At 49.1% G+C, this 23,797-nt stretch overlaps 2 protein-coding genes and 1 long non-coding RNA gene across 5 annotated transcripts in view; 1 reads left to right on the forward strand and 2 right to left on the reverse strand.

Annotated features, from left to right (window-relative positions):
- MBTPS1 (membrane bound transcription factor peptidase, site 1) overlaps positions 1-2,203 on the reverse strand; it is a 52,459-nt gene extending 50,256 nt beyond the window's left edge. Inside the window, exon 1 of one of the 2 annotated variants that reach the window (XM_025860285.2) lies at positions 2,056-2,203. The gene's annotated coding sequence lies outside the window, so the exon portion shown is untranslated. The remainder of the gene's footprint in view (positions 1-2,055) is intronic. The other variant, XM_025860286.2, reaches the window with a different exon arrangement.
- Positions 2,204-2,246: 43 nt separating this feature from the next.
- LOC112814666 (uncharacterized) lies at positions 2,247-5,339 on the forward strand. Its single transcript, XR_003205836.2, has 2 exons — positions 2,247-2,366; positions 4,011-5,339. It is a non-coding gene; the product is annotated as an uncharacterized lncRNA (long non-coding RNA).
- An 85-nt stretch (positions 5,340-5,424) lies between these two features.
- Positions 5,425-23,744, reverse strand: HSDL1 (hydroxysteroid dehydrogenase like 1). Of its 2 annotated transcripts, XM_025860288.2 has the most exons (6): positions 23,610-23,744; positions 15,964-16,014; positions 12,657-12,882; positions 11,537-11,982; positions 11,089-11,316; positions 5,425-6,738 (listed from the first exon to the last, which is right to left on the reverse strand). In XM_025860288.2, the coding sequence occupies exons 3-6, from the start codon at positions 12,874-12,876 to the stop codon at positions 6,640-6,642; spliced, it is 993 nt and encodes a 330-aa protein (XP_025716073.1). In that variant the 5' UTR covers positions 12,877-12,882; positions 15,964-16,014; positions 23,610-23,744; the 3' UTR covers positions 5,425-6,639. The 2 variants fall into 2 exon arrangements, with proteins under 2 accessions (XP_025716073.1, XP_073738441.1); XM_073882340.1 differs by lacking the exon at positions 15,964-16,014 and having other exon boundaries at positions 23,610-23,728.
- Between the last annotated feature and the right edge of the window lie 53 nt (positions 23,745-23,797).

Genomic DNA, 23,797 nt, shown 5'->3' on the forward strand with positions numbered 1-23,797 from the left:
ATTCAGCCCGAAGAATCAACAGGTGCTTGTCTACACTGTCCTTTACTGCCTATTCTTTCATGGGTGCTATGTCCATCTCCTTATTCTCTTGATCCTTCAGTCATCCAGTACTAGCTAGCCAGCCGCACGCGGCAGGCACCTCCAAACCCAGAACTTTCCTCATTTTACTTGAAACTCATTTCCTTAAGCAAAGACATCGTCAAGATTAGTAAATCTAGGTAACAGATCTCTGCAGCCCGTCAAAACTGATTAGGCCACCGGGAAGGGAAAATCGATGTGTCTGTTTTCACCACCTCTTTGGCCTGTCTCAGGCAAGATGCTGACGGAGACCAAAGTCCCCACCCAAATAACCAAACACAAGGTCTAGCCTCCCATCCTTCATTAATATTTCAAGTCACAAAGGGCTGGAGTTGTCAAGTTTTTCCAATGAAATATAAACAATATCTCAATTCTCTCCTGGTGCAAAGAGCCAGTTGCAAATCTCCCCCTAAAAACCCCACACAGGACACAAATGGAAGCCAGGTGCAGTTTACCTACGTGTTCACCCCTCCTAGCCTCTGTTACTCTATTTATGACACTTAACTGTGGCTGCCACACAAAAGAAGCAGTAGGCAGGGCAGAGCAGTAACTATCTACCACTAGAATGACAGAAGATGGAATCAAACATGTGAATTTGAAGGGAATGCTAAAAATTTAGCTAGAAGATACCCAGCTTGATCCCATGGGGCCCCATGTCCTGCAAAGACTCTGCAAGCACTAAATTAGAATTTCTCTTTTTTCACAGATACAACCAACTCTTGAATATGAGAGATGCATGGGGAGTGCAATGGAGAGGCTGAATGGGCAAGGGTCCCACTGAGCAGAGCCCAGACACAAAGGCCACAGATGATCCCACCTCAATGAAATATTCAAAAGAGACAAGTCTAGGGAGTCAGAGAGCAGATTAGTGGTTGCCTGGGGCTGGAGTCAGAAATGGGTAGTGGCTGAACACGGGCACCAGGGATCTTTTTGGGGTAACAAAAATGTTCTAAAAGCGGGTTGTGGTGATGACCGCACAACTCTGCATATTTACTGGGGGGGGGGGGAAACACTAAGTACATGTAAAACAAGTGAATTTTATGGTATGTAAATTTTACCTGAACAAAGCACTGACATAAAATATATATATAAAACGTGTGCTGCAGATAAAAAAAAAAAAAAAAGTTGGGAAGAATCAGTTCTCCAAGCTCCTCACTCTTAAACAAATGCAAACTGAGACGCTGCAGGTGGGTTGCTTACTAGCACAGCTAAGGCTAAAGCGCCACAGGAAAATAAATTCTACGGAGTTCAGCTCTGAGATCTTTGCTACTTTATTTCACTTGGAAGTGTCCTTCAGAACCTAAAGTATTTAACTTAATTTGCACAAACTGGCCAACATTCCCAGAAGCTCTCACCAAAACAAAGGGTAAACATCTTAATAAAAATGATATTGATAATCTATAATATAGCAGTCTTAGACTTAGTCTTAGGTAGCACAGACATGACAGGGCAAGGCAGGAGTCTCTCGGGCCCACCTTGCCGACGGGCTTCCTGCACTGCATTCCTGAAAATCGGGATGTTCAGCAGTGTGCTCAGACCGGGACATGCAAAGAACCGGGGTCGTTGAAAATGTGATCCCGGAGCCCCTACGGGAGCCGGCCCGGAACCGTGGGGGCGCCGGGAAGAAGACACGGTTTCACTCCGTTGAAGTTTATTTCACGGGGAGAAAACGGTGAGGCTGAGCAAGCTAGCACCCCGCGTGAGCCCGGAGAAAGGGCCGCGCAGGGCCCCCAGCCGCGGCCTGCCGAGCACAGCCGCACGCGCTGTTTCGGGCGCTGGAAAACGCCCGTCAACCCGTCCGCCCGTCTTCCCGTCTGTCCCCCGCCCCATGCTCCTGTGCCGCTCCCGGAGGGTCCAGGGACGCAGGGAGGCCCCGGCCCCGGCCGCCGCCGGCGCACATCCCCGCCCTTGCGGCCACGGGCGCGCGGGCGGCTGCACCGGTCGGCGGGTGGGGGAGCGAGCCCCCGCCTAACCTACCTGCTGCCGCCTCAAGCTCGGGTCCCGCGGTCCCGGGATAACGGCACCTCCACGGCGAACACGCCTCGCGTCTCCATTCGGGGCTGTTTACCCCCAACTCTCGCGAGACTGCGCGACCCGGGCGGGGAGACCGACGGCTGGGAGTGCCGGGAGCGCCAGCCCCGCCGGCTGTGCGTCCCCTGCGTCCCCTGCGTGGGCCTGCGTGCGCGCTCCGGACGCCGGGGGCCGCCGGGCCCGGGCCGGCCGGCCGGACAAAGGTCTCGCGACACTTGCGGCCGGGGAAGGGAGGGCGGCGAGCCTTCCGGGTCCAGGTCGGTGGCGGGGCTGGGGGCTGGGGGCTGGGGGCTGGGGGTTGGACGTGGGACCCGAAAGCGGCCGCGCGGGGCCAGGGCCCAGGGATGACGATCCTGGCGGAACGGCCAGCATTTGCCGTAAACGCCCGAGAGCTCCCGGCGCGGCGCCCTCTTCCTGGGGCCCAGCGGGGTCCGGATCCGGGGCCAGGCTCGGGCGGCACCCCCAGGCACGCACCTCTGCAAGCCTCTGCCCATTTGTCCGACGCGGCCGCCGGGACGGGCCGGGGAGGCGGCTGGCTCCGGGCCCGGGGACCCCCCCCCCCCACTGGCGGGCGAAACCGCCGCCCCAAGCCGCGCTCGCTCCGCCCGCCCCGGCTCCGGTCCGCTCCCCACTTCGCCGGGACCACTGATGCCCAGTGGTTACCCTTGTTGACTAAACAAGGCTCGGTGCGTTCAACTCAGAAACGTTGGCCTCCCCCAAAATGCCTGCGTGGCTTAGATACTAGGATCGCGGGCTGTTTTCTGCCCACGTGTGGAACCGGCCCACCCTCGGCGCTGTGTACAGGTGGAGGACTGAAACATGTTTTTGGTAATGTTTTTGAAAAGGGACGTGCTATACAGTCAGATACTGTATGAACGTTCCACAGCAGCACGATAATGCTGAGTGGCACCAACGTGACACGAAAGCACAGCACTGCGTATTCCCTTCATCATTCTTTAACCAGACTGGTTTAGTATACTAGGTTAATACACCATCACCTACTAGATTTGTGATCTTGGGCAAGGTGTACCTCCGCTCAGTGTACCTCACCTTCCTTACCCAAAAGACGTATTTGTAAATCACAGGATGAGGGTTCGATGAAACACCATGTTCAATAAACAATGATGCTTAATATCTAGACCCACCTACACCTGATTAAGTTCTTCTCCCCATGGTGAGATCGCATCCATGTTAGGAACTTCCAGAGAATTCTTGACTCTTTCGCATTTGCAAATCCTCTAAGTTAGGCTGTGCCTGCTGCCACCATATAATGCACTTGAGCTTAAGCTTCACTGTGGTGTTCCAATGTGGGGTGAATTGGTCTCGGCCACGGTTCTTTTCACAGGCCTTGTAGTCACTGTGCCATTGAATACACAACCCAACTGTCAGGAACTGAGGTAGGCTAGTGAACTGCAAAAATCCTTGTCACGTGGGGCGCCTGGGTGGCTCAGTCGTTAGGCATCTGCCTTCGGCTCAGGTCGTGATCCCGGGGTCCTGGGATCGAGTCCCACGTCGGGCTCCCTGCTCCGCGGGAAGCCTGCTTCTCCCTCTCCCACTCCCCCTGCTTGTGTTCCCTCTCTCGCTGTCTCTCTCTCTCTGTTGAAAAATAAATAAAATCTTTAAAAAAAAAAAATAAATCCTTGTCATGTGATAGCAAAGCCCCAAAGTAGGGAACCGGACACTGCTGCCAGTTCCAAGAACCCTATAAGCTGAAGGTGGGAAGAGTATGAGAGAGGTGTTCTGGAAATCTACCCAGAAAGGATGAGAGCCACAGGATCCTGGTCTGACGGTGTTCCACCACTTCAGGTTCTAAAATAACTTCATGCTTTATGTGTATAATAAGGAATTTACAAATTCCACGGGAAGGTATGTCTTTATTCAAACTGCATACTATTTTAAAGACTTACAGCCGATCCAGCAGTGAGACAGAGACACAGACTGGACTTGGTTTAGGAGGACCCATGATGTCAAGACTCAGACGACACCACCTAAACCCCCTGGTCCCCAAATGTGGTAAGATTTTGAGTAACTGACATTAAAACTGAGGGAGACTCCTCAAAAGAGCTCTCTCCTTGCTGTCTCCCTTTTTCTTTCCACTCTTTTGAACCGACTACAATCTACCATTTATTCCCCACCATGTGACAAAAATGGCTCATGGCAAAACCAGCAGCCACCTCCATGTTGCCAAAGTCGATCAAAATCTACCTTCAACTATCTACTCAACCTATCAGGAGAATGAGATCAAGAAATCTACTTAGTCTATTTCAAAAGACTTAATAGACGCATGGTTATGCACAATTTTCTTGCTGAATTACCAGCTTTTAATGAATTAGTACCATAGGTGTTCACAGATTACTTTTAAAGTAATTGTTTCTATGGGGAAAAAGATCTCTCTCTCATTCCAAATACAAATACACGGAATAAAACCTCTCCCACAGGAAGCAGAATTAGTTTTTATTGGTTGTTTCAAAGGTTCTTAATTTTCCACATTCTTAGTGAGAAACCCCACCTACAGTGGCCCATGAGCTCTGGGAAAAAATATTTTATCAAGGAGGAAACCTAAGGAAGATTCTTGGTTTTGATCTTTTACTAGCTTTGCACCCGTCAGCTTACTTTCACATGTCCTGCCAAGTAGAGAATTTGCAAACATCACTGACGTGATTTACTTATTTTTGTCATTTGGCAGTGACTCAGTCCATAACCTATAAATAGAAACACTGCTGTGCCACGTAACTCCTGAGATAGAAATACGGTGCTTTTACATACAGTTGCTGCTGCTTACTACATGTCAATTACAATTCAGGCTGATGTGGCAGGAAGTCAAATTTTCTCTAGTCTTAATGACCGTAAGTTAATTGTTAGGTGAGGGAAAATTGCCAAATGTGATAAAATGAAGGCCTCCAAGCAGACTCCATCAACACCTTCCGTGCTGTGTAACACCGCTAGCAAGTTTTCATATCTGAAGGTCTTCTTTGTGTAATGAAGGCCTGGTCTATACATGGAAGAGGTTCTGAACTCAACCACTCATCTTCTGAGTCCAAGTCAGATCTGGAAATACTGAGGCAACGGCACTGACAAAATTGTGGGTGTGCCATAAAGGCATGCCCAGGCCTAACTCCTAATGGAATACCATCTCAGATGAAAACAATTCCATACAAGTCCTGATTTCAGCCAATTTACTAGTTTCTGCATCAGTGTCACAGTAATAAACTCCAAATTCTTAACTTGCATTATGTTGTCACATTCATATAGTGATGTTTACAGTTGCTGAAGCACTAGGGAGTGGTCCCCAAAAATGTCTGGCTTTATAAGATCTGAGCCAAAAAACATTTATTTCACAGTAGGTGTCAAAGCTAACCCCTATCATGGGGGGTTGCGCACAATGATCGTCACACCAACAAAAGCGTTCACTGTAATGCGTAAATTTGTTACAAGAAACCAAGAATGAGCTAACTTCTTTTAACACATTACAATATATCACACACATAATTTGTCCATATTTTAACCACTATTCCGTAAGTAATTGATGTTTACTCCAATAACGCTGCTAGAAGAGAATATTACATAGAAAAGTGTATGAAAACCAGATATAACAAGCTCTAAAGGGCTAACTTTCAGTTATAAAATGGGTCGTAGGCTGAGAAATCACTACTTATCCACAATAATTATAAATCAAGAGATGACTGAGGGTCAACCATTATAAGTTCAAATCTAAGAATGAACTAATTTCACAGATAAAAGAAAAAACCACCAACAGAATGTATGATATTATACACGGCAAACCTATAGCACAAAATCGGGTAGGCTTGTTTAGTGCGAAAAGGAGTAACCTAGAATTTCAAGACCCCGTAAGTTTCCACGTTAAGCCACCTTAGCAAGACATCTTTTTAAAAGTAACTTACCCATAAATAAAGTTGCCCGGACGTACACAACATATATACACACATGGTTCTCTAGTGAAATATCGCTTGAAGAGCAGCATTTTCATACACAGAGTCAAACAGAGCTATACAATAGGATATGCACGGATCTCTACTGCTAATTACACCAGCGATCTTGCTTATAACGCTTTTAAATAGTCTTTCCTGATGAACCAATACTATAATTCATGTACTGAAATGATTTCCCTTAAAAAACAACATTGGAAACTACGAGAGCTGACAAGTCATATTATATTTCAATATCAGATTGCTATAGCTCCTAGAACAACATAAATCACACGGCTTTGAGACAGCTTCGAGAAAATAAAAGAGAAGCATTACAATTTAGGTTCCCTCAATAGGTTCTTGTGCCTCAGTCACCGTGTGCTCTATGCCATCCACCTGATGCGGCCCCTGTGGTTTCTCCACAGCATTTTCTAGAAGTATTATGTGTGCTTTGCAAATGATGAGTCAACAGTATGCTAAATCAACCAGTAATAAAACCAGTAATAAAAGAAAATACAGAAGATAAATTAAATGTGTCCTTCCAAACGTCAGAATACTGCAGGTTCTCAGGAGGCGGCAAAACTTCCCAAGCCATCATGCAGTTTCATGCTCCGCAGGACAAGGCCTCCTTACGTAAAGAGCGACTGAGAACATGTGCTCCCCACACCCAGAGCCATTCAGGCATATACTGTGCAAAAAGGAACTAAAAATGAAAGAGAAAAAGGTTAGAAGGTTAGAACCCAAATCACAGACCCTTAAGTGTCGGTATATGACTTAATACAACAAATATCACCAAAGTAAATACAAAAAAAAAGGCTCTTGTACCCAAGCACCTATTTTTGTATAAGAACCTATGCTAGACTCCCTGGGAATACAACACACATGACCACTGCCTGCCCACCCCTCTCTAATGAGGCTGGACAGACTCACACGCAATAATACAATCCCATCCTTACTTAACCTGGTATCAATAACATACTCATTTGGTTAAGAATGACAAAACCACTCCAGGAATAAAGGGCAGCTGAAATGGATAAATGCATCCGTGATTAGTACTGTGTGAGGGGCAGGCTGGGGTGAAATGAAACGAGTCAAAAACACTGGGACCCTGGGCCAAGGTCCTGAGACGCGATGGGGACGGCCTGGGCCCGCAGGGAGGGAGTCCGACTGACTGCTCCGAGGCTTCTCCACCAGGGCCCTACCCCCCCTCCCCAGGGGTGGGGGGGATATATGGCAATGTCCAGAAACCTTCCTGGTCATCACACCTGGGGTGCTGCTGCTACCAGCAGCCAGTGGGTAGAAGTCAGGGATGCTGCTGAACATTCTACAGTGCCCAGGACAGCCTCCCCACAAGGGATTGTCCAACACCAAATGCCAACAGTGCTGATGGGGAGAAACCCTGCGCTGTGCGGACGCGTTGGTCCAAGACTGAGGTGAGCACAAGTTCTCACTCTATGGTAAGGAAGGGAGATGAATGGGAGGCCCGTCTCCGTTGGTGGAGCATACAACACTTGATCCCGGGGTCGTGGGTTCAAGCCCCATCATGGGCAAAGAGCTTACTTTTAAAAAAAAAAGGAAGGAAGGGAGATGAACAGGCCACGGGCAAGTGCTAAAATTCTAGCCTTGAACAGAAATAAAGTAACAGAGGTCACCCCAGACCCAGGGAAGGGGCACTGAATAGGAGGGGTCCCAGCATCAGGGGCAGTTGCAGCGGTCCATTGCAGGTCCCAGAGGAGCTCCACCTCGCCACCTCAGAGACAGGAGCCCCGTATTTGACCAGGAGCCATGGGAAACTTTCTGGGGACACAACGAAGGTCTCTCTGGACCTCTTTAAAGAGTGAGGATTTTGTGGATAAAATACTGGGATACTCCTCCTTGGAGCTACTGTTTTAAAGCGAAAGATTCCAAACATAAGGAGATAAAAGAAGTCAGCTTCAGGTCCCCTGGGAGGACCCTGGAAGTAGGGACGCGCTCAAACACGTAGGCACCTGGGATGGACTACAGAACTGGACCCCTCTTCCAAGTACAGTGGTGCCCCCACTGTCCTGGTTTTGCTTTCCACGCTTTCAGTTACCCACGGTCAAAGTCAACCGTGGTCCAGAAGCAGATGATCCTCCTGACTTACCGCCCTGTCAACAGAAGCCTAACGCGACGCACCCTCACTCCCTCTCCTCACACAGGCATTTTATCGTGTCATGTCCCCACAACAGGAATGCTGCGAACCATACAGGTATTTTTGGAGAGACCACCTTCACATAACTTTTATTATAGGATACTGTTAAAATTGTTCTATTTTATTATTAGTCATTGTTAACATCTCACCGTGCCTACTTTATAAAGTAACTTTATCACAGGTATGCACGCACAGACAGGAAAAAACACGGTCTGTATAGGGTTCGGCACTATCCATGGCTTCGGGCGTCCATTGGGCGTCCACTGGGTGCCTTGCAACATATCCCCACTGATAAGGGGAGGACTACTATGCATTTTTTCAGCATTTATTTAATGGAGGAGGGATCAACACCTAGAAATCTGTTTGTTTTTAATTTCCATTCAGTACGGCCACTGTCTATCACGGGGGACCAGCAGCAGGACGCACCTTGCCAGTTTCTTACGGTGCTATGTATACAGCCCTCACGGGCACACCATTTCTGGCTTATCCTACTGGGTCTTAGCACCCTGGGGAGCAGGATGGAGACAGCTAATGGAAGAGGAGAGAACTGCATCCTCTGTGTACTGATAGATTAGAAACTAAAGGGGTGACTCATCTACTTTAGAGGAGGAGTGAGTGAGAGCGGGGAGGGGAGGGAGGGCTGGATCTTTGGCTCTGGAAGGCTCTGTGCATGTTCAGAGACCTGACCCACCTGTCTAGGCCTAGGAAAGGAGCTGTCCTCCCCTGCGACAAAAGCCAACGGTAACTGACAGCCCCTGTGGGGAGCCAGCTCCAGAGGAGGAAGTCAATGTCAAATGCACATGTACAGCTGGCTGGAAATCTGCATTGGCAATGAAAATGCCGACGCCATATATTTCCCAGAGACTGGGATGGTTAGGACCTAGGTAAGAAATGGGGATGGAAAGGAAGGAAAAGATCCCAAAGAACTTGGGCTGGATCCTCAAGCCAGAGTTATTCCAAAGGTAGAAACAAAGCTGCAGTGAAGGTGTGTGGTTCCCAGTTCCCTTCCTGGCTGGCAGCGGGTGTGGGAACCCAGGCTGGGCAGGAGGGCCCTGGCCTCTGACATGGCTGCTGGCCTGCCTCCCCTGGACCCTCACCCACATCTCAGTGTGCAGCCCCAGAGCCTTCTCAAGGCCAACCAGCATCCCTCTTCTCTAAATGCCACGTCTTCTTTTTTCCAATAGCAACACACACGCACTACGTGGAAACAAATATGCCTAAAGTGGGTAGAAATTGAGAGCAGACTGCAGGCCCATCCAGAGAGCTCAGACGTCTCCCCCCCCCGCTTGCCAGTCCCTGTGGCTTTTTCTGTCTTCCTACACCAGGAACACAGCCCCCATAGTAACAAGACACTTACTGGTCAAGTTGTCAAGTTAATGGCTTTTTCAACCTAATACATACCCACGTGCTTCTGGCCTTCACGTCAAGTAACCCAAACAGAAGGCTACAAGCTTTTCCGCCTTACTCTGTGTTCTGAAGCTGACAACCCTGCCTCGTGCACTTCTGAAAACAAGAAGAAAGGCTCCCAAATCAACACTGATGACTAGTTAACAAAGCCAAGACATTTGACTCCTTTATAGCTGTTTTAAGTTCAAATCATTTTTTTCTATTTTCTGCTTGCCAATCGTTAAGACAACTAGCACAATACAAGGAAGACACCGTCATCTGATCACATGAACGCCAAGAAGGCAACAGAGGCTGGTTCCCAAACAACTCCTGTGCAGAAATGGTGTCCTGCAGACATCCGTAAGGGCTGGGCCAGCGCGGAGCAAGGACGCCTCCGCCCTAAACTCTGTGCACAGTCATCAAAAAGAACTGTTTATGCAGACTTAGCAATGATCAGTAAAAGGCTGTGAAATCAATGCAGAGGCCATCCCGGCTGGGGCTCCCACAAGGGTCCGTCACACAGGAGCAGCACCCCGCTCTCCGCCCCCGACACTCTCACTTCAAACCTCCCCACTCCGAAGCCCCCACTCACAGGAGCCAGCAGTCAGCAGCCCCCGCTTGTCCCCTCCACTGCGCTCTGGGTCCTGCCTCCACTGCCCGGAACCATGCCTTCTCCTCTCCCCCCATCTTTGGGCTGCTCTTCTCCACACTCCCCTTCCCACCAGCACTTACATCCAGCCACGTCTCTGCTGCTTGAAATGGAGTAACAAATACAACGGCTTCCTCCGGCCAAATCCACCTGCTGCCGTGCCCGCACAGCCTTATTTGTGGGGTGGGCAGTTGCCATGGCCCTCCCCACACGCACCTACTCACTGCAATCCATGGCTCCCTAAAAGGCTCCCCAAACTGCCTTCATCCAAGGCATTGAGCACGTCCTTCCAAGATCCTAAAGCCAACACAGGCTATCACTCTTACTCAGGCCCTAATGTGGAAGACTCATTGGGATAAGCACAGATATCACTCTCTATGGTGTGTTTGACACATCAAACTTCTTCCAGGAAACTCCTTATGAGTTAAAAATTGACAGAGGATTGAATAAATAAAGCTCCTTCGGATTAAAGAAACTTTTAGCCAAATGTTTCAATAAAAGTAAGAACTAATGTTGATTTTCTTACCTATTTATGTGGTGATGGCAAATTTAATAATCTTTATGCAAAGAGTCCCCATGAGTACTGAGTATTTTATACTCTCGCCATTTCCTATAGTAAAGCAGCATACTTCATCTCTTAGGTGCCACATGGATTAAACTATCAGTAACAATTGCACAGAAGAGAACTTAGGGACTTAACCAGAACCACTACGAGTGTCAGGTTTAAGAATCAGAATGTGCAATTCTCACGTTTCAGCAGTAGGCTTCATTCGGATTGCCATGTATCATTTAGAAGGGTGTAGGAGGCATTAACCTAATTACAAGAGTTGAGTGCACACTGTTACCTGGATAGAATGGGACCAGTATCCTGTGGTCCTTTTCGAAATGCCAAGGGTAGAAACAGCATGATGTGCATAAACTTTTGGTGAAGGCACCAACCACGGACACTTGTGCAGAAAGCTGCCGGGTGTGGTCACGTTGGTGGCCACGCAGAATGGGATGAGACTCTGCACAAAGATTCCTTTAGAAGCATATTCATACTGCAGTGCTCTGCTGAAGTGGTCTAAATAAGCCTGTTAAAACAGGACAAGGATAAAGACTTAACGGGGGGGGGGCGGGGGGGGCGGAACTTGAAAGAAAATTCAGAAGAAAACTGGCTTATTACCACTTCAGGAAAAAGTACAGCATAAGTTAACACGAGCTGGGGACAAAGAGCTCAACAAACTGGACCAAATCACATGATAAATGTCCTCTTGCTTTATGACTTTGTTGTCCTAATCAGGATTACGTTACCTTAGAAGCAGAATACGCAGCCAGCTGGGGAGTGGGTTTGCAGCAGGAGCCAGATGAGATAGTGACAATGGCACCCTTCTTTCTCTCCAGCATCCCTGGTAACACTATATGGACCATCAAACTAGCCGCAGCAATGTTTACATGTATGATGTCCCAGAGTTTGTCCTCGGAGACCTGAGTAAAATACTGGGGGTAGGGATAAAACACGCCTACGTTATTCACCAAGATGCCAATGTCTTTGTCCTTCAAGGCTTCTCGAATCGGGTCGTAGATCTCGCGGCCATTGCTGAAGTCCGCAACTATAACTTCGGTTTCCACTTTGTAGGTGTCAGCTATGTCTCTGGCGACCATCTGCAGCTTGTCTTGATTGCGGCTAATCAGGATGATATCGAGACCACGGCTTGCCAGCTCTTCTGCGTACGCTCGGCCGATCCCATCGGTCGCACCTGCAATACAGGCCAGGGACTGTGAGCACGCTCGTTTCACGGTGTGACCTTCAGAGCGAACCTTAAATACCCCATCTCTGGGTTTAAGCTGAGAAGGATTCACAGTAGAAATAAACCCTGTTCTCATACTGATCACTATGTCGAGTACAATGTCGAATCCAAAGATGAACGACACCTTAGTCAAACACTCTTCCAGACCCCCTGATAAGTAGAGGAAGGGTAGTCTCACGTTCACCGAGCTGGTAGTGAGATACAGCAGGAGACAGTTTTCAAACTTATATCTGGCTTGAACGAGTGCCAGGGAGGTACTTTCCTGGGAAACAATGATAAATCAAAATGAAATTTAAAATAAGGGAACTGACAGTGGTGACAATTTCTAAGGATAGTCTCAAAAGGCAGCGAAAGGAAAAACAAGAGGTGGGAAGGTGGGCTGAGGCAGGACCGGAAACAGGCGGCCAGAACAAGAACGGCAAAAACTGTTCCAAGAGCAGGGCCATAAGAAAACGTGGACAGAATCACAACAGAACTGTGTTCCCGTGAACACATCACAGTGAATTCAGTGGCTCCTCGGATAAGGCACCCCACTGAAAACACACACAGGAAACTTACACAGCTTACACAGAAGCGATAATTCTGTTTTGAAATCAGGCGAGGACTGAAATCCCCGTTCTTACCACTCACAACGGCCCATCTTCCATACTGCTTGATCAGATCTGCTCTGCTCACCAGGCGTGGGATGAAATGCAGTCTGACCAGGCTGTAGAAGTCACAGATGACAGTGATGCTCTTCCTGGCTGTGTACCAGGCTCCAACCAAGGCCAGAGCTTCCATGTAGCAATTGCATGACCTGGCAATCTCCCTATACAAGAGGTAGAAGCTGTCAACAGCAGCCATGGCAGCCTGCAGGGAAGGGGAAGACAGGTGTTCTTTGCTTAATTACGTTAAAGGAACATGCAGAGAGGGAATGAAGAAAAACATCTAAGGATGTCAGAGCTTATCAATTATGCACTCAAATAACAGTAACGCTTCAAATGCATGTAACCCATGGATCCACTCAATGTACGACCTTGTTAACATCTGCAGCTTATGAAGTCCTTTTCTTCCAAGGAGATTAGTCAATGTAACTACCAAAAGCTATCAAATTCCTACTGAAATTCAGGCACTGTGCTGCATGTTGTGGATACAGAGATAAACACAATATGCTCTGCGCCCTAAAAAAGCTCCTGGCCCAGCACAGTGACAGACACAGACTTTTAATTCATGTAACAGCTGAGACGTGTGTTTACTTCTCTGCTTTCTTCATCATCAGCCAGCGCAGAGGGCCTACCACCCACACAGAGACAAAGTAGAAGAAACAGCGGCAGTATTAAGACACCACCTTGGCCAAAAAGAGCTTACAATCCATTTGAAACGAAACTAAGCTGTAATAAACTTTCCCGTAAATTATATTATGTATACATAATAGGCAGAAACGTTTCTTTACAAAGGGATACTCCCCAAGCCTGAGGAACTGGTTTTCTTAAACAAGAGAGCAAGCACTCCTCCGTCTTACTGCCGTTGCGGGCAGCCCATCTCTGCCCTGCGCCTTACATCTAAGGGAAAAGTCCAGTACGACTCCTGTAAGTATCCACACGGCAAGCATTTCCGAAGCATCTGCTACGTTCCATGGACCGTGACAGATGCTAAGGATTCAAAGATGAGTTAAACAATTGCACCTAGGAGAACGGAAGGACATTTAACAAAACTATTTTAAATGCCATATGAACTGCTTTGTGTGCCCCTGTGGTGCGAGACGACCCTGCAGAGGCAACGGCCAGGCGCCACCGAGGCTGATGAATTTGGTCCTAGACGAGGCCTGGGAACCGCGGCGGCTGGGTCCAACTGTGTGCTGTCTGCAAGGGACAAGATACGGAAGGGATCACAAGAGCCTGCAATTAAATTACAGCAAAAGCTCTGATGTGCACAAACACAAGGATATAGAATTTATTACATAAAAAAAAAAGTTGACTTTACTCCAAAATATATATATAACACTTCTGGCAATGGCCTCTCTTTCAAAGTCCTGTTAAAATAGAAAAAAAAATTCGTGAAACTAAGAGAATTCCCAACGATAGTAGCAAAAATAGGCATAAGCTTAAGGAAGAATGAGTGAATGCTCCACTGCAGTGTAATCTGAGCCCAATCAAGTTCTGCAGAGTGAAAATGAACAAAGCAGGAGAAAAACCAATTAGCCACTGAAATGGAACACATTCTGAGGGGCAGCATCCTGTGATAAAAGGCATAAAAGAATAGAAAACCTGTTGAAGACAGAGACAGATAAGTGAATATACATAGACACTGATGCGTGTATGAGTGGGTAATCCAAAGTACAAACCAACAAAGGGTACAAGGACATAGGACAGAACACTGAAGAGAGGAGCAGGCAGCAGGATTCCCAAATGCCCCGCAACAAGGACATAGTCGCTCAAGCAGGAAGCTATACACGGCTACCGTATTACGAATTGAGTTGACGTGGCATTACGTTAAAGAAATGTTTTCCCCAAATGGCAGAGAAAACAACTGAGGTTGGGCCATCTCATGTCCTGTTGGCAAGTGCCATATTCTGGGGTTCTGTTCATAGGGACACACCTCCCCCACAACAAGAATGCCAAAACTGATCGTGAAAAGAAAACGCTGTAAACTGTATTAACTCCACAAGCCAAATCCTTGATAATATAAGAACGATGAAATGCTCCTTTTCTCCTTTCATAATTTTTTTTCAAGGACCACACTGGCTGAGATTTTCTGAAATCTGAAGTGTCAAGATCAACGAAGTTTGGGCTGAAGAGGCCCTTCTAGTCCTGATCAATCTGCCATTCAGAAGGCAACAACACTCTGAGGGTTGCTCCCAGATCCTTGGAAGTACATTCACAGTGAGGATCATCTGTCTCAAATATGTCCATTCTCTTCCTGCGGTGCAGGAATGCCCCTCCAAGCTTCTAGATGCTAGAGACGAGGGAGTGTTGCGTCGCCGTTCTCAATGGCCCTTGTTCTGCAGCTCAGGACACAGCCAGGTCCCTGCGGAGGCAGCGCATGCCCCTGATCTGGCGTGCCACCACTGTGTTTGCCATGGCTGTGGCCCTCAATAATCATAACGGCAAGACTCCCAAAGAAAGGAACAAAAGAGTAATTTCTCATAGGAAGAACATAAAAACGAAATCCCATGTTAAACCTTCACTTTGGGGAGTTCCTGAAATAATTTCTTAAAAGCATATACGTGCCTTCTGTCATAACTAATCTAATACAAAGCCCCAAGTAAAGTAAGTGCAAAACAGTAGTATTTGTAGGTACTAGTACTTTTCCAACACAATGTAATAAAATTAGGAATAACAAAACTACAACAAAAAAATCTGGATTCTTGGAATATTAAATCTATTCTCCTAATAAAGGTGGGTGGGGGCGCCCAGGTGGCTCAGTTGGTTAAGCATCTGCCTTCAGCTCAGGTCATGATCCCAGGGTCCTAGGATCGAGTCCCGCATCGGGCTCCCTGCTCAGCGGGGAGCCTGCTTCTCCCCACTGCTCCAGCTCTCTCTCTGTCTCTTTCTCTCTCAAATAAATAAGTAAATAAATAAATCTTAAAAAAAAAAAAAAAAAAAACAGGTGGGTGTAGATCTGAGATACTGAAACACTATTTTCTACGAAAATTTATATCCTATGTATCAAGATCTATCGGGCTGTCACCAAAGCAATACTTGTGGGAAAATTAACTGCACCCAGGGTCTGCAACAAGGTTCTAGCTGAAAAGGAGTAGGTCAGATATGGCTCATGAAATGGTCTCATACTAATGGGAAACGGTGTAAAGGGACCTTCTTCTCCCCTCAAACACCATTTTTTCCAAGAATTTGAACATTGGTGAAGGAAAAACTATCGAAAGGGGCCTGACTACAGAGGAGATTCCCGATTTTTCTGCTGTGGTCCTTAACTACCTTGCTTTTCTCTCACCTCTCGGCCGGTTCTGGGTCTTCAGGAATATGCTGCTGTCTTAAGGCCAACCTGCAAACAAAAAACAACATGAAACAAATTCCTTTCTTTTGCCCTCACAGCTCAGCTGGGAAAACTTTATATAAACATAAGACCAAAGTTCTTCAAAATTAAGGAAACAGAAATTCTTACGCCATGAATCCCCTGTGCAGACGGCAGAGCATTTCCTCATCTCAGAAAAAGGAAGGCACCAACAGCGTCTGCAGAAAGACTCAGCTGGAATGTGCCCGCTTTCCCTGGACCGTCTTTCTTAAGGAACATTTCAACAAACAGAACAAAACCCGTTCCAATAGCTGGGAGAGAGGTGGCGCTCTGCACAGACACTGGGAGCTCAGGACACAAAGCCCCAGAGCAGGCAGGCGGGGAGGCGAGCAGGCCAGGCCATCCTCAGTCCCTGATGCCTGCCTGGGCTCACCCAGGGCCTCAGCACTCTCCCTGCAAGCCGCCTTCCTGCGCTCCACCTGCAGAGCCCCTGAGCTTCCCCACTACTGCAGCCTGGCACCTCGACTCCACATTCCTGGCAGATTCCGGCCGCCCGCCTGAGCCCCGGCATCCAGCACTTGCCTAATCAGCTGGCTGAGGTGGCAGGAAGGAGTGTCCTGCGGTATTCGGAGCAGCCCCTTCCAGCCCGTGAGTGGGGCCAGCACTTTCAGAATGCGCAAAGGAAAAGAACCTCCGGCACACCTCTCCCCTTCTTTCCACCCTAGATTCGGTTTTAGAAGACCCCCAGCAGGCTGAGCTGCTCCAGGACTGAGGCCAAATCTTATTCCTCTCTGTTCTTCTAGCCCTTTCAACGGGCCTTGGCCCAAAGCAGGAGCTCAGCACTACCCGGTCTCTAGGTCAGCTCTCATCCTGCACACTTTCTCGTTCACCAGCTCGCAAGGGGACCACCAAACTCTCCCGATCCTCTACAGACAGAAAAACCGCATATGCAAAGCCCGCCAGCAACCTCCTGCTCAGGTGTATCAGGAAGATGCACCAACTTCAGAAATGCTCTGAGAACAGCGGTTTCAAGGGCCTTGGACCTGGCGTGGCCTGGCTTCCTGGCTCTGCCCATCACACTCCCCTCCACTGTCCTGTCACAGGGGTACCAGGACGATATTTAACATCACAGTTCCACCACAGGCAAGCCCGTTAAACAAATACCGTCATGGCTACATTTGTTTTCAATCACAGAGAATCAGAGAGCTGACAGTGTTCTAGGCCTAGCCTACAGCCTTGAAGGACAGCATACCATCTCATCATTCCCCAGACACAGCTCAAGATGGAGACCTGACTCACAGCCACCAAACTCACAGAAGACTGACACATTCAAACACCAATTTATTTAGGAACAATAAACAATACCGCCAAGAAGTCTAAACATGCATGGTCACTGGTTAGGCAAGTCCACCTGGAAAACCAAACTACTAAAACAGCAACGAACAACTAAGCAACGAACAAGTAAGTGTCAGACACTTAGGACCCTTCCCCAGTAAGCCAGGAGTCCCTGCGTCACTGTGTACACGGAATTCACCAAGTTAAACAGAGCAACTCAGTGCAAAGTGGCGAGGGCACTGCTGCAGGGCGAAAGACCCTCCTGGGCAGAGAGGAGGCAAGGGCACAGCACCGCAAAAGGGTCAGCCTGCCAGGAAATGGTGACAAACTCAACATAGCACAGGAAGTGCACCCAGGGGTGGCAAGGGGGCTGGAAGGGAAGGCCACATTGTAAAAGGTCTTTATGACAAACAGAAGCGTGTGGAGTCCCTCTCTGAGTTAAGTCCCTTCTGCCAAAGGAGGGAGCTGATCAGGTTTGTTGTAAAAGGCGGCTGGCAGCAGTGGGGGGGGGGGGAGAGGCTGTGCTGGTGCGGGCAGGAAGAGAGGGGTCCGAGACCCTCGTCCTTCCAGATGGGGACAAGGCAAGGCTGAATGGAGAGCGCATGGCTTTGTGATGACTCCATGCTGCTTCTCAGACACACCAGACGTTTCCCTACATTCGTTCATACCCTGATGGACTAACCGTAAATGGAAAATAACAGGACATTAGCCATTCCTGACATCCTCCCAGTTCTCTCCCCACCCTTGAGTACATGATGGAAAATAATGTCTTCCTAATGAGAGAACAAATCAAGACTTGCCCCAAAGCCATTAATATCTAGGAAATCTCATGGAAATCAGGTTTAAAGGAGTTTATTACACATTTAAGTCCAGAAGCCTACCAAGATACCTAGCTGCATTTAACTTGCTATGAAGGTTTGACCAGTTCATTCTTCTGCAGATAGGTATTGGCCTAAAACTTAGAGAAATCCATTGTGTTACAAAGCAACACTGAAACACAGTAAAATTCTGGCCCCTATCCAATCTGCTTGTAAAAGTTATTATAAAGCTTTGTTTTCTTGCCTCTACAGAAAACTCAATCATCATTTTTCTCCAAAATAGGAGAAAAACAGGTGGAGGGAAAGATCAGAGCTGTCCCCAAAACAGGAAGAGAGCAATTCCCTATGGTCTGTTAGGTACTTTCTACTTCTACAGGGCACTACTCATCAGGGCTAATGCACTGAACACATCCTAGGTAAACTACAAACTTTGGGTGATGACGATGGGTCCATATAGGCTCGTCCTTGATTAAAAAAAAAAAAAAAGGTACCATTCTGGTGAGTGACGCTGACAGTGGGGGGGTGCTCCGTGTGCGTGAGAGCTGGGGGTATAGGGCCACCTCTGTACCTTGTCTCAATTTTACGGTAAACCTGAAACTGCTCCCAAAGAGTCCACAAATCCTGTGGGAAACAACAAACAAACCCTAAAGGTAATACTGGAAGTCCAAAAGTGTCACGGGAAGATTATGGTCAAAACTGCAACGAGAAAAGTCTCCTCCTCAAAGCACGGCTCTGGGGGCGCCCGGCTGGCTCGGTCAGTAGAACGTGCGACTCCGGATCTCAGCGTCGTGAGTTCGAGCCCCATGTTGGGTGTAGAGATAATAAAATAAACAAACAGAACAAAGCACCGCGGTGACCTGTAACATTCTCCTGATGCAGAGTTTAGCGGGCTCCACCTAGCAGGGACGAGGGCCGGCCAAGCTCACGCAAAACCCGCCAGCAACCTCTCCATGAACCAAGAGTTCTGGGGGAGAAGTCTGGGCTCCGACACTGACGTCACCAAGTTATCTAAACGAATGAGGCCTGAGGGTAAAAGGACATCAGACAGACTGGCCACGAGGTTTTCAAGGAAAACGAAGCACGCATGATGGGAAGACAGTTAACGCACCACCAAACAAAGGCAGCAAGCATGGTGGGCTGAACAATGGCCCTGGGGATGGCCCGGCCCTAATCCTCACGCCTCCACCTCACGTAGGCCCCCCTCACGTCCACCTCACGAACGGCCCACCTTACGTGGCAAAGAGGACTCTGCATATGTGATTAAGCTAAGGGCCTTGAAAGCAGGAGATGATCCTGGATGATCCGAGTGGGCCGCTGTGATCACACATGTCCTTGGAGGAGGGAGGCAGGTCAGAGTTGTGGAGGAGGTGTGATCAAGAAGCGGAGGTCAAGGAGGCAGCAGGCAGGGTTAAAAGACGGGGGGGGGCCACAGGATTTGAGGATGGGGAGAGGGGTGCCCTCTAGAACGCAGGCCCCTCCAGCATCTGGCAAAGGCAGGGAAGGTAGTGTCCCCGGAGCCTCCAGGAGTGACCCAGCCTTGCTGACGCCCTGGTTTTAGCCCCCCGCGGCTGACCTCAGACGTCTGGCCTCCAGAAGTGTGAGAGAATAAATCTGCACTGTTTTAAACCACTAAGTTCGTGGTAATTTGTACAGCAACGACAGGAAATGAAGATGGATCAATGGATGGAAGGACAGAGAGACAGCCAGCCTCGTTTTTAGGACAGCACAGAAACAAGCTGCAAATCCTGCACGTCCCTTAATCCAAAAGCTTCTCGTGTTCGAAGGAGCCAGAAACCGCCTCAGAGATTCCTGTGGTCTTCCCCTGAGGGGGGCAGGCCTGGGGGGTCCCCCCCCCAGCCACAACTGGCACTGCCCAGCTTTTCAATAAGGCTCCAGGGCTGTGGACTTGATTTTCGTTAAGGTTTTTTCATAGCGAGAGCTCTTCTTCCACACACAGTCTGCACTGGTCTTGCTGTCGGCACTGAAATCCCGTCTGTCCTCCCGAGACCAGCTCAGCCCCCCATTCGATGCCAGTGCTCACTGCTAGGTGCCAGCGACACACAAGGCCTGGAACGAAGGGGCGCCCTGCGCCTCATCCCTCTCCCTCATCGGCCACTGCGCCAAGCTCCCCGAGCGCCCGTCCGTCTTACCCACAAGGCCCTTCCCGCACCATCTGGGTTCCGTGTCTCTTGGTTCCCCAGCTAGAGCACAGGCCTCTCGAGGGCACATGTATCTACAACTAATTTTGCCGTCACTTGAAAAAACTGAAAAATAGGCACAAAAGTTGTAAAACCCATTACGCGTAGTTCAAAGAATAACCAAACGCCCACACGGCCACCGCACTTCGAGGCCCCATAGCTTCTTCCCTGATCATATTACCACCTTCCGCCCACCCTGGGGGTTACCACCCTCCTCAATTCTGACATCACCGGTCCCTTGCCCTTCTTAAAAAAAAATAGTTGTACGATTACCCCAGCAGGGATTCTGAAAGAAAGTGTTTTGTCTGGTTTTGAACCTCCTCTAAAGGAATCACAGCACGTGTATTTTTGGTGACTTGTTTCTTTCAATCAATGTTGTTTTCGAGACTGGTCCATGCCCCTGGAGCTGGAGCTCATACACTTTCACTGCTGTACACTAGGTCATGAGACAAACACACCAGGATTCATACAACCATTCTAGCACTGATTGGCGTTTGCGTTGGGGTTCTTCTGGCTTTTACTCTACAGTCATGAACAGACCCGCTGTGCACACTCACTCACATCACCCGCGCCCAGGTGCTGGAGTCCGCTGAAGGGACATACCTGCGTCACACTGCTGGGCCACAGAGTACCCGTGCATTCAGGTAGGCACTGCCCAAGCTGCTGGGCCAACCCCCACGCCCACCATCAGCCAGTGGGAGTTCACAGTGCTCACCCCCAATGGCTGGCACCCGTACGCTCGCCTTCTGCCCACAGGGTGGCCTTGAAACGGGGGCTCACTACGGTCTTAACTTACATCTCCTGATTATGGATAATGTTGACTGCACCCTTACGATGCTTCTGTGCTGTTTGTGGCTCCTCGTCTGTGAAATGCCTGTGCCCAGCTTGTGCTCTTACTTCTACTATGTTGTCTTCCTTTTCTTTCTATATTCTAGATACTGGTTCTCTACATTTGCTCTCTTCATAGTGCTTTTGATGAACTGAACATCTTGATTGTAATGCAAATGGATTAATCTCTTTCCTGTATGCTTTGTGCTTTGTTATGTTTCACTTCAGAAGTCCCCTCTTAGCCCCAGGACATAAAGGTATTTTCCAATATGATTTTCTCAAACTTTTCACAATTTTGTGTTTCAGATTTAAGTCTTTAACCCTCCTGCGACTCTGTGACGGTGTGAGGCTAGGATCGCACCCATCTTTAATATTCCTCCTCAGCAACTGGTATAAGGTTGTGTATAAAACATCTGTTTAATAAATCGAAGCAAATACTGGTTTGTGTTCAAAGCTCAAATTTCACTCTTGAGGAGAAAAAAATGTTAAGGAGCTTCTCAAATTTTGGGTCAGCACTTTGACAAAGTTATTATTGGTGTATCATGACATTTTGGAATTTCTTTCCTTCCTTTGCCAATTTTTGGGATACCGCTAACCTGAATTCATGGGGAGCTCAGCGGAAGGGCAGAAATGGGAGTTCTCATCCAAGATCCAACAGGCCTGGGTTTCTCCACTTGGAATTAAAATAACAATGGCATCAACTCCTAGGTATCAACCCAAGACAACTTACACAAAAACTCGTGGAGCCACATTCCCAGCAGCACTATTCACAATAGCTAAAACATGGGGACAACCCAAATGTCTATCAACAGACAGATGGATAAATAAAACGCGATCTAGCCACATCCTGGAATATCAGTCAGCAATAAAAAGAATGAAGTAGGATGCATGCTGCTACACAGGCAAACCCTGAAAACACTATGCTCAGCGAAAGAAGCCAAACACCATATGATCCAATTTATATGAACTGTCCACATAAGGCAAATCCAGAGACAGAAAGGAGATTAGGGTTGCCAGAGCACAGGCGCAGTGGGAACGGGGAATGACTGCTAATGGGGAAGGATTTTTTCCTGGGATGATGGTTAAATAGTGGTGGTAGTTGCACATAGTGAAGAGGCTGCTATGAAAAGCACACTTCTAAATGGCTAAGAGGATGAATTTTATGTCAATTTTTAAAATCTACTAAAAAAATACTGATTTGTTGAACTCTACGCCCCTGGAATATTACTGTAGTGACTAAACCACAGACTCTGAAAACAGACTTCCTGGAGTTAGATCAAGGCTCTGCCCCCCCCCCCCCCCCCCCCAGAGCTCTGCTGGGTGAAAGTGAAGTTACTTCACCTCTGCATTTTCCTGACATTACCTTATGTTACCTAAACACGGAGATAATAGTTCCAGACTAAGACTGTAAGAAATAAATGAAGTCATACATATAAAGCACTGAGAACAGTGCCCAAATTTCAGTGCTCAAGAAACCTTAGCTATTAGCTGCTGGAACTCCGTGTTCAACGTTAGCTAGGGGCTATCCGCAGGGGTCAGCGTTAGAACTCAGAGCTGGCTTTAAGCCAAAGACACCGCTAAGGGCTTCATCCCTGACCCCTCACTGTTCTCTCACCAACGTTAGGAGACAGAGTTATAATCATCCCGTTTACAGATGGGGAAACTGAGGCCGACAGAGATTAAAGGGACATAGCCAGGACCCCACGGGAATTCGGTCAAGGTCTCCCAAAGTCCAGAGCCCTGGCTAGCCTCCCCACTGTGAGACCCCCGGGCGGGCATCCTGCTGGCATCGCCGCGCGGGCTCCAGGGCTTGGGTCTGCTGGGCGGCACGTTCCTCTGAACTGGGGACAGCCTCATCCATCTCCAGAACCCTTCCTTTCCAGCACCTGACGGCGCCCAGCAAACGCCAGCAAACCACCGCGCTTCGGGAGCCGCTGGTGCCCTCTCTCCAAGAGCTCCCTTATTCCGAATTACTCCTAATTCAGAACAAAGACAACAACAAATCCCACTCCAACCAAGTCCTTTAGAAATGAGAATAAAGGAGCACGGACAAAGGGGTGACTCTCGGAGCCTCGCTGGGACCCCCGGGCTAGGGTCTGGGGCCAGAAGGGCCGCGCTCGTGTGGGTGGGGCCCCATATCCGTCGGGTCCTGGGGGAGGGGGCGGACCCAGAACAGGGGATCCTCCGGGGATGCAACGCCGGGATGGAGTTGGGAAGGGGCGCCGTGGGGCTGGGGGACGAGTCTGAAAGGAGGGGTGCCGAGGCGGGGGTCCGAGGGAGCGGAGAGACGAAGGGGTTCCGGGGGTCCGGGGTGCCGATGGCGCCGAGGAGCACGGTCCCGGGGGGCGTGGCGGGGCGCACCTGGAGGGACGGGCCGAGGGAGACCAAGTGGGGCCGGGACCCGGGGCCGGGCGCGGGGAGGCGGGGGGGGGGGGGGGCGCGGGACCTGCAGAGGCGGCGCAGTCTCCGAGCCGGTCCCGCCAGAGCCGCGCGGCCGCCGCCCCGGTCGTCACCACCACCACCACCACCACCACCCCTGTCACCACCACCGCCGCAGTTGCCGCGAGCCGCGCCCCACGTGACCCGCGCACGCGCCGGGGGCGGAGCCGTTGCGGGGCCCGCCCCCGGCGTCCT

The sequence above is a fragment of the Callorhinus ursinus genome, unplaced genomic scaffold (assembly GCF_003265705.2).
Source record: "Callorhinus ursinus isolate GAN/ISIS: 27379988/994484 unplaced genomic scaffold, GSC_fseal_2.0 scaffold46, whole genome shotgun sequence".
Taxonomy (NCBI): Eukaryota; Metazoa; Chordata; class Mammalia; order Carnivora; family Otariidae; genus Callorhinus; species Callorhinus ursinus.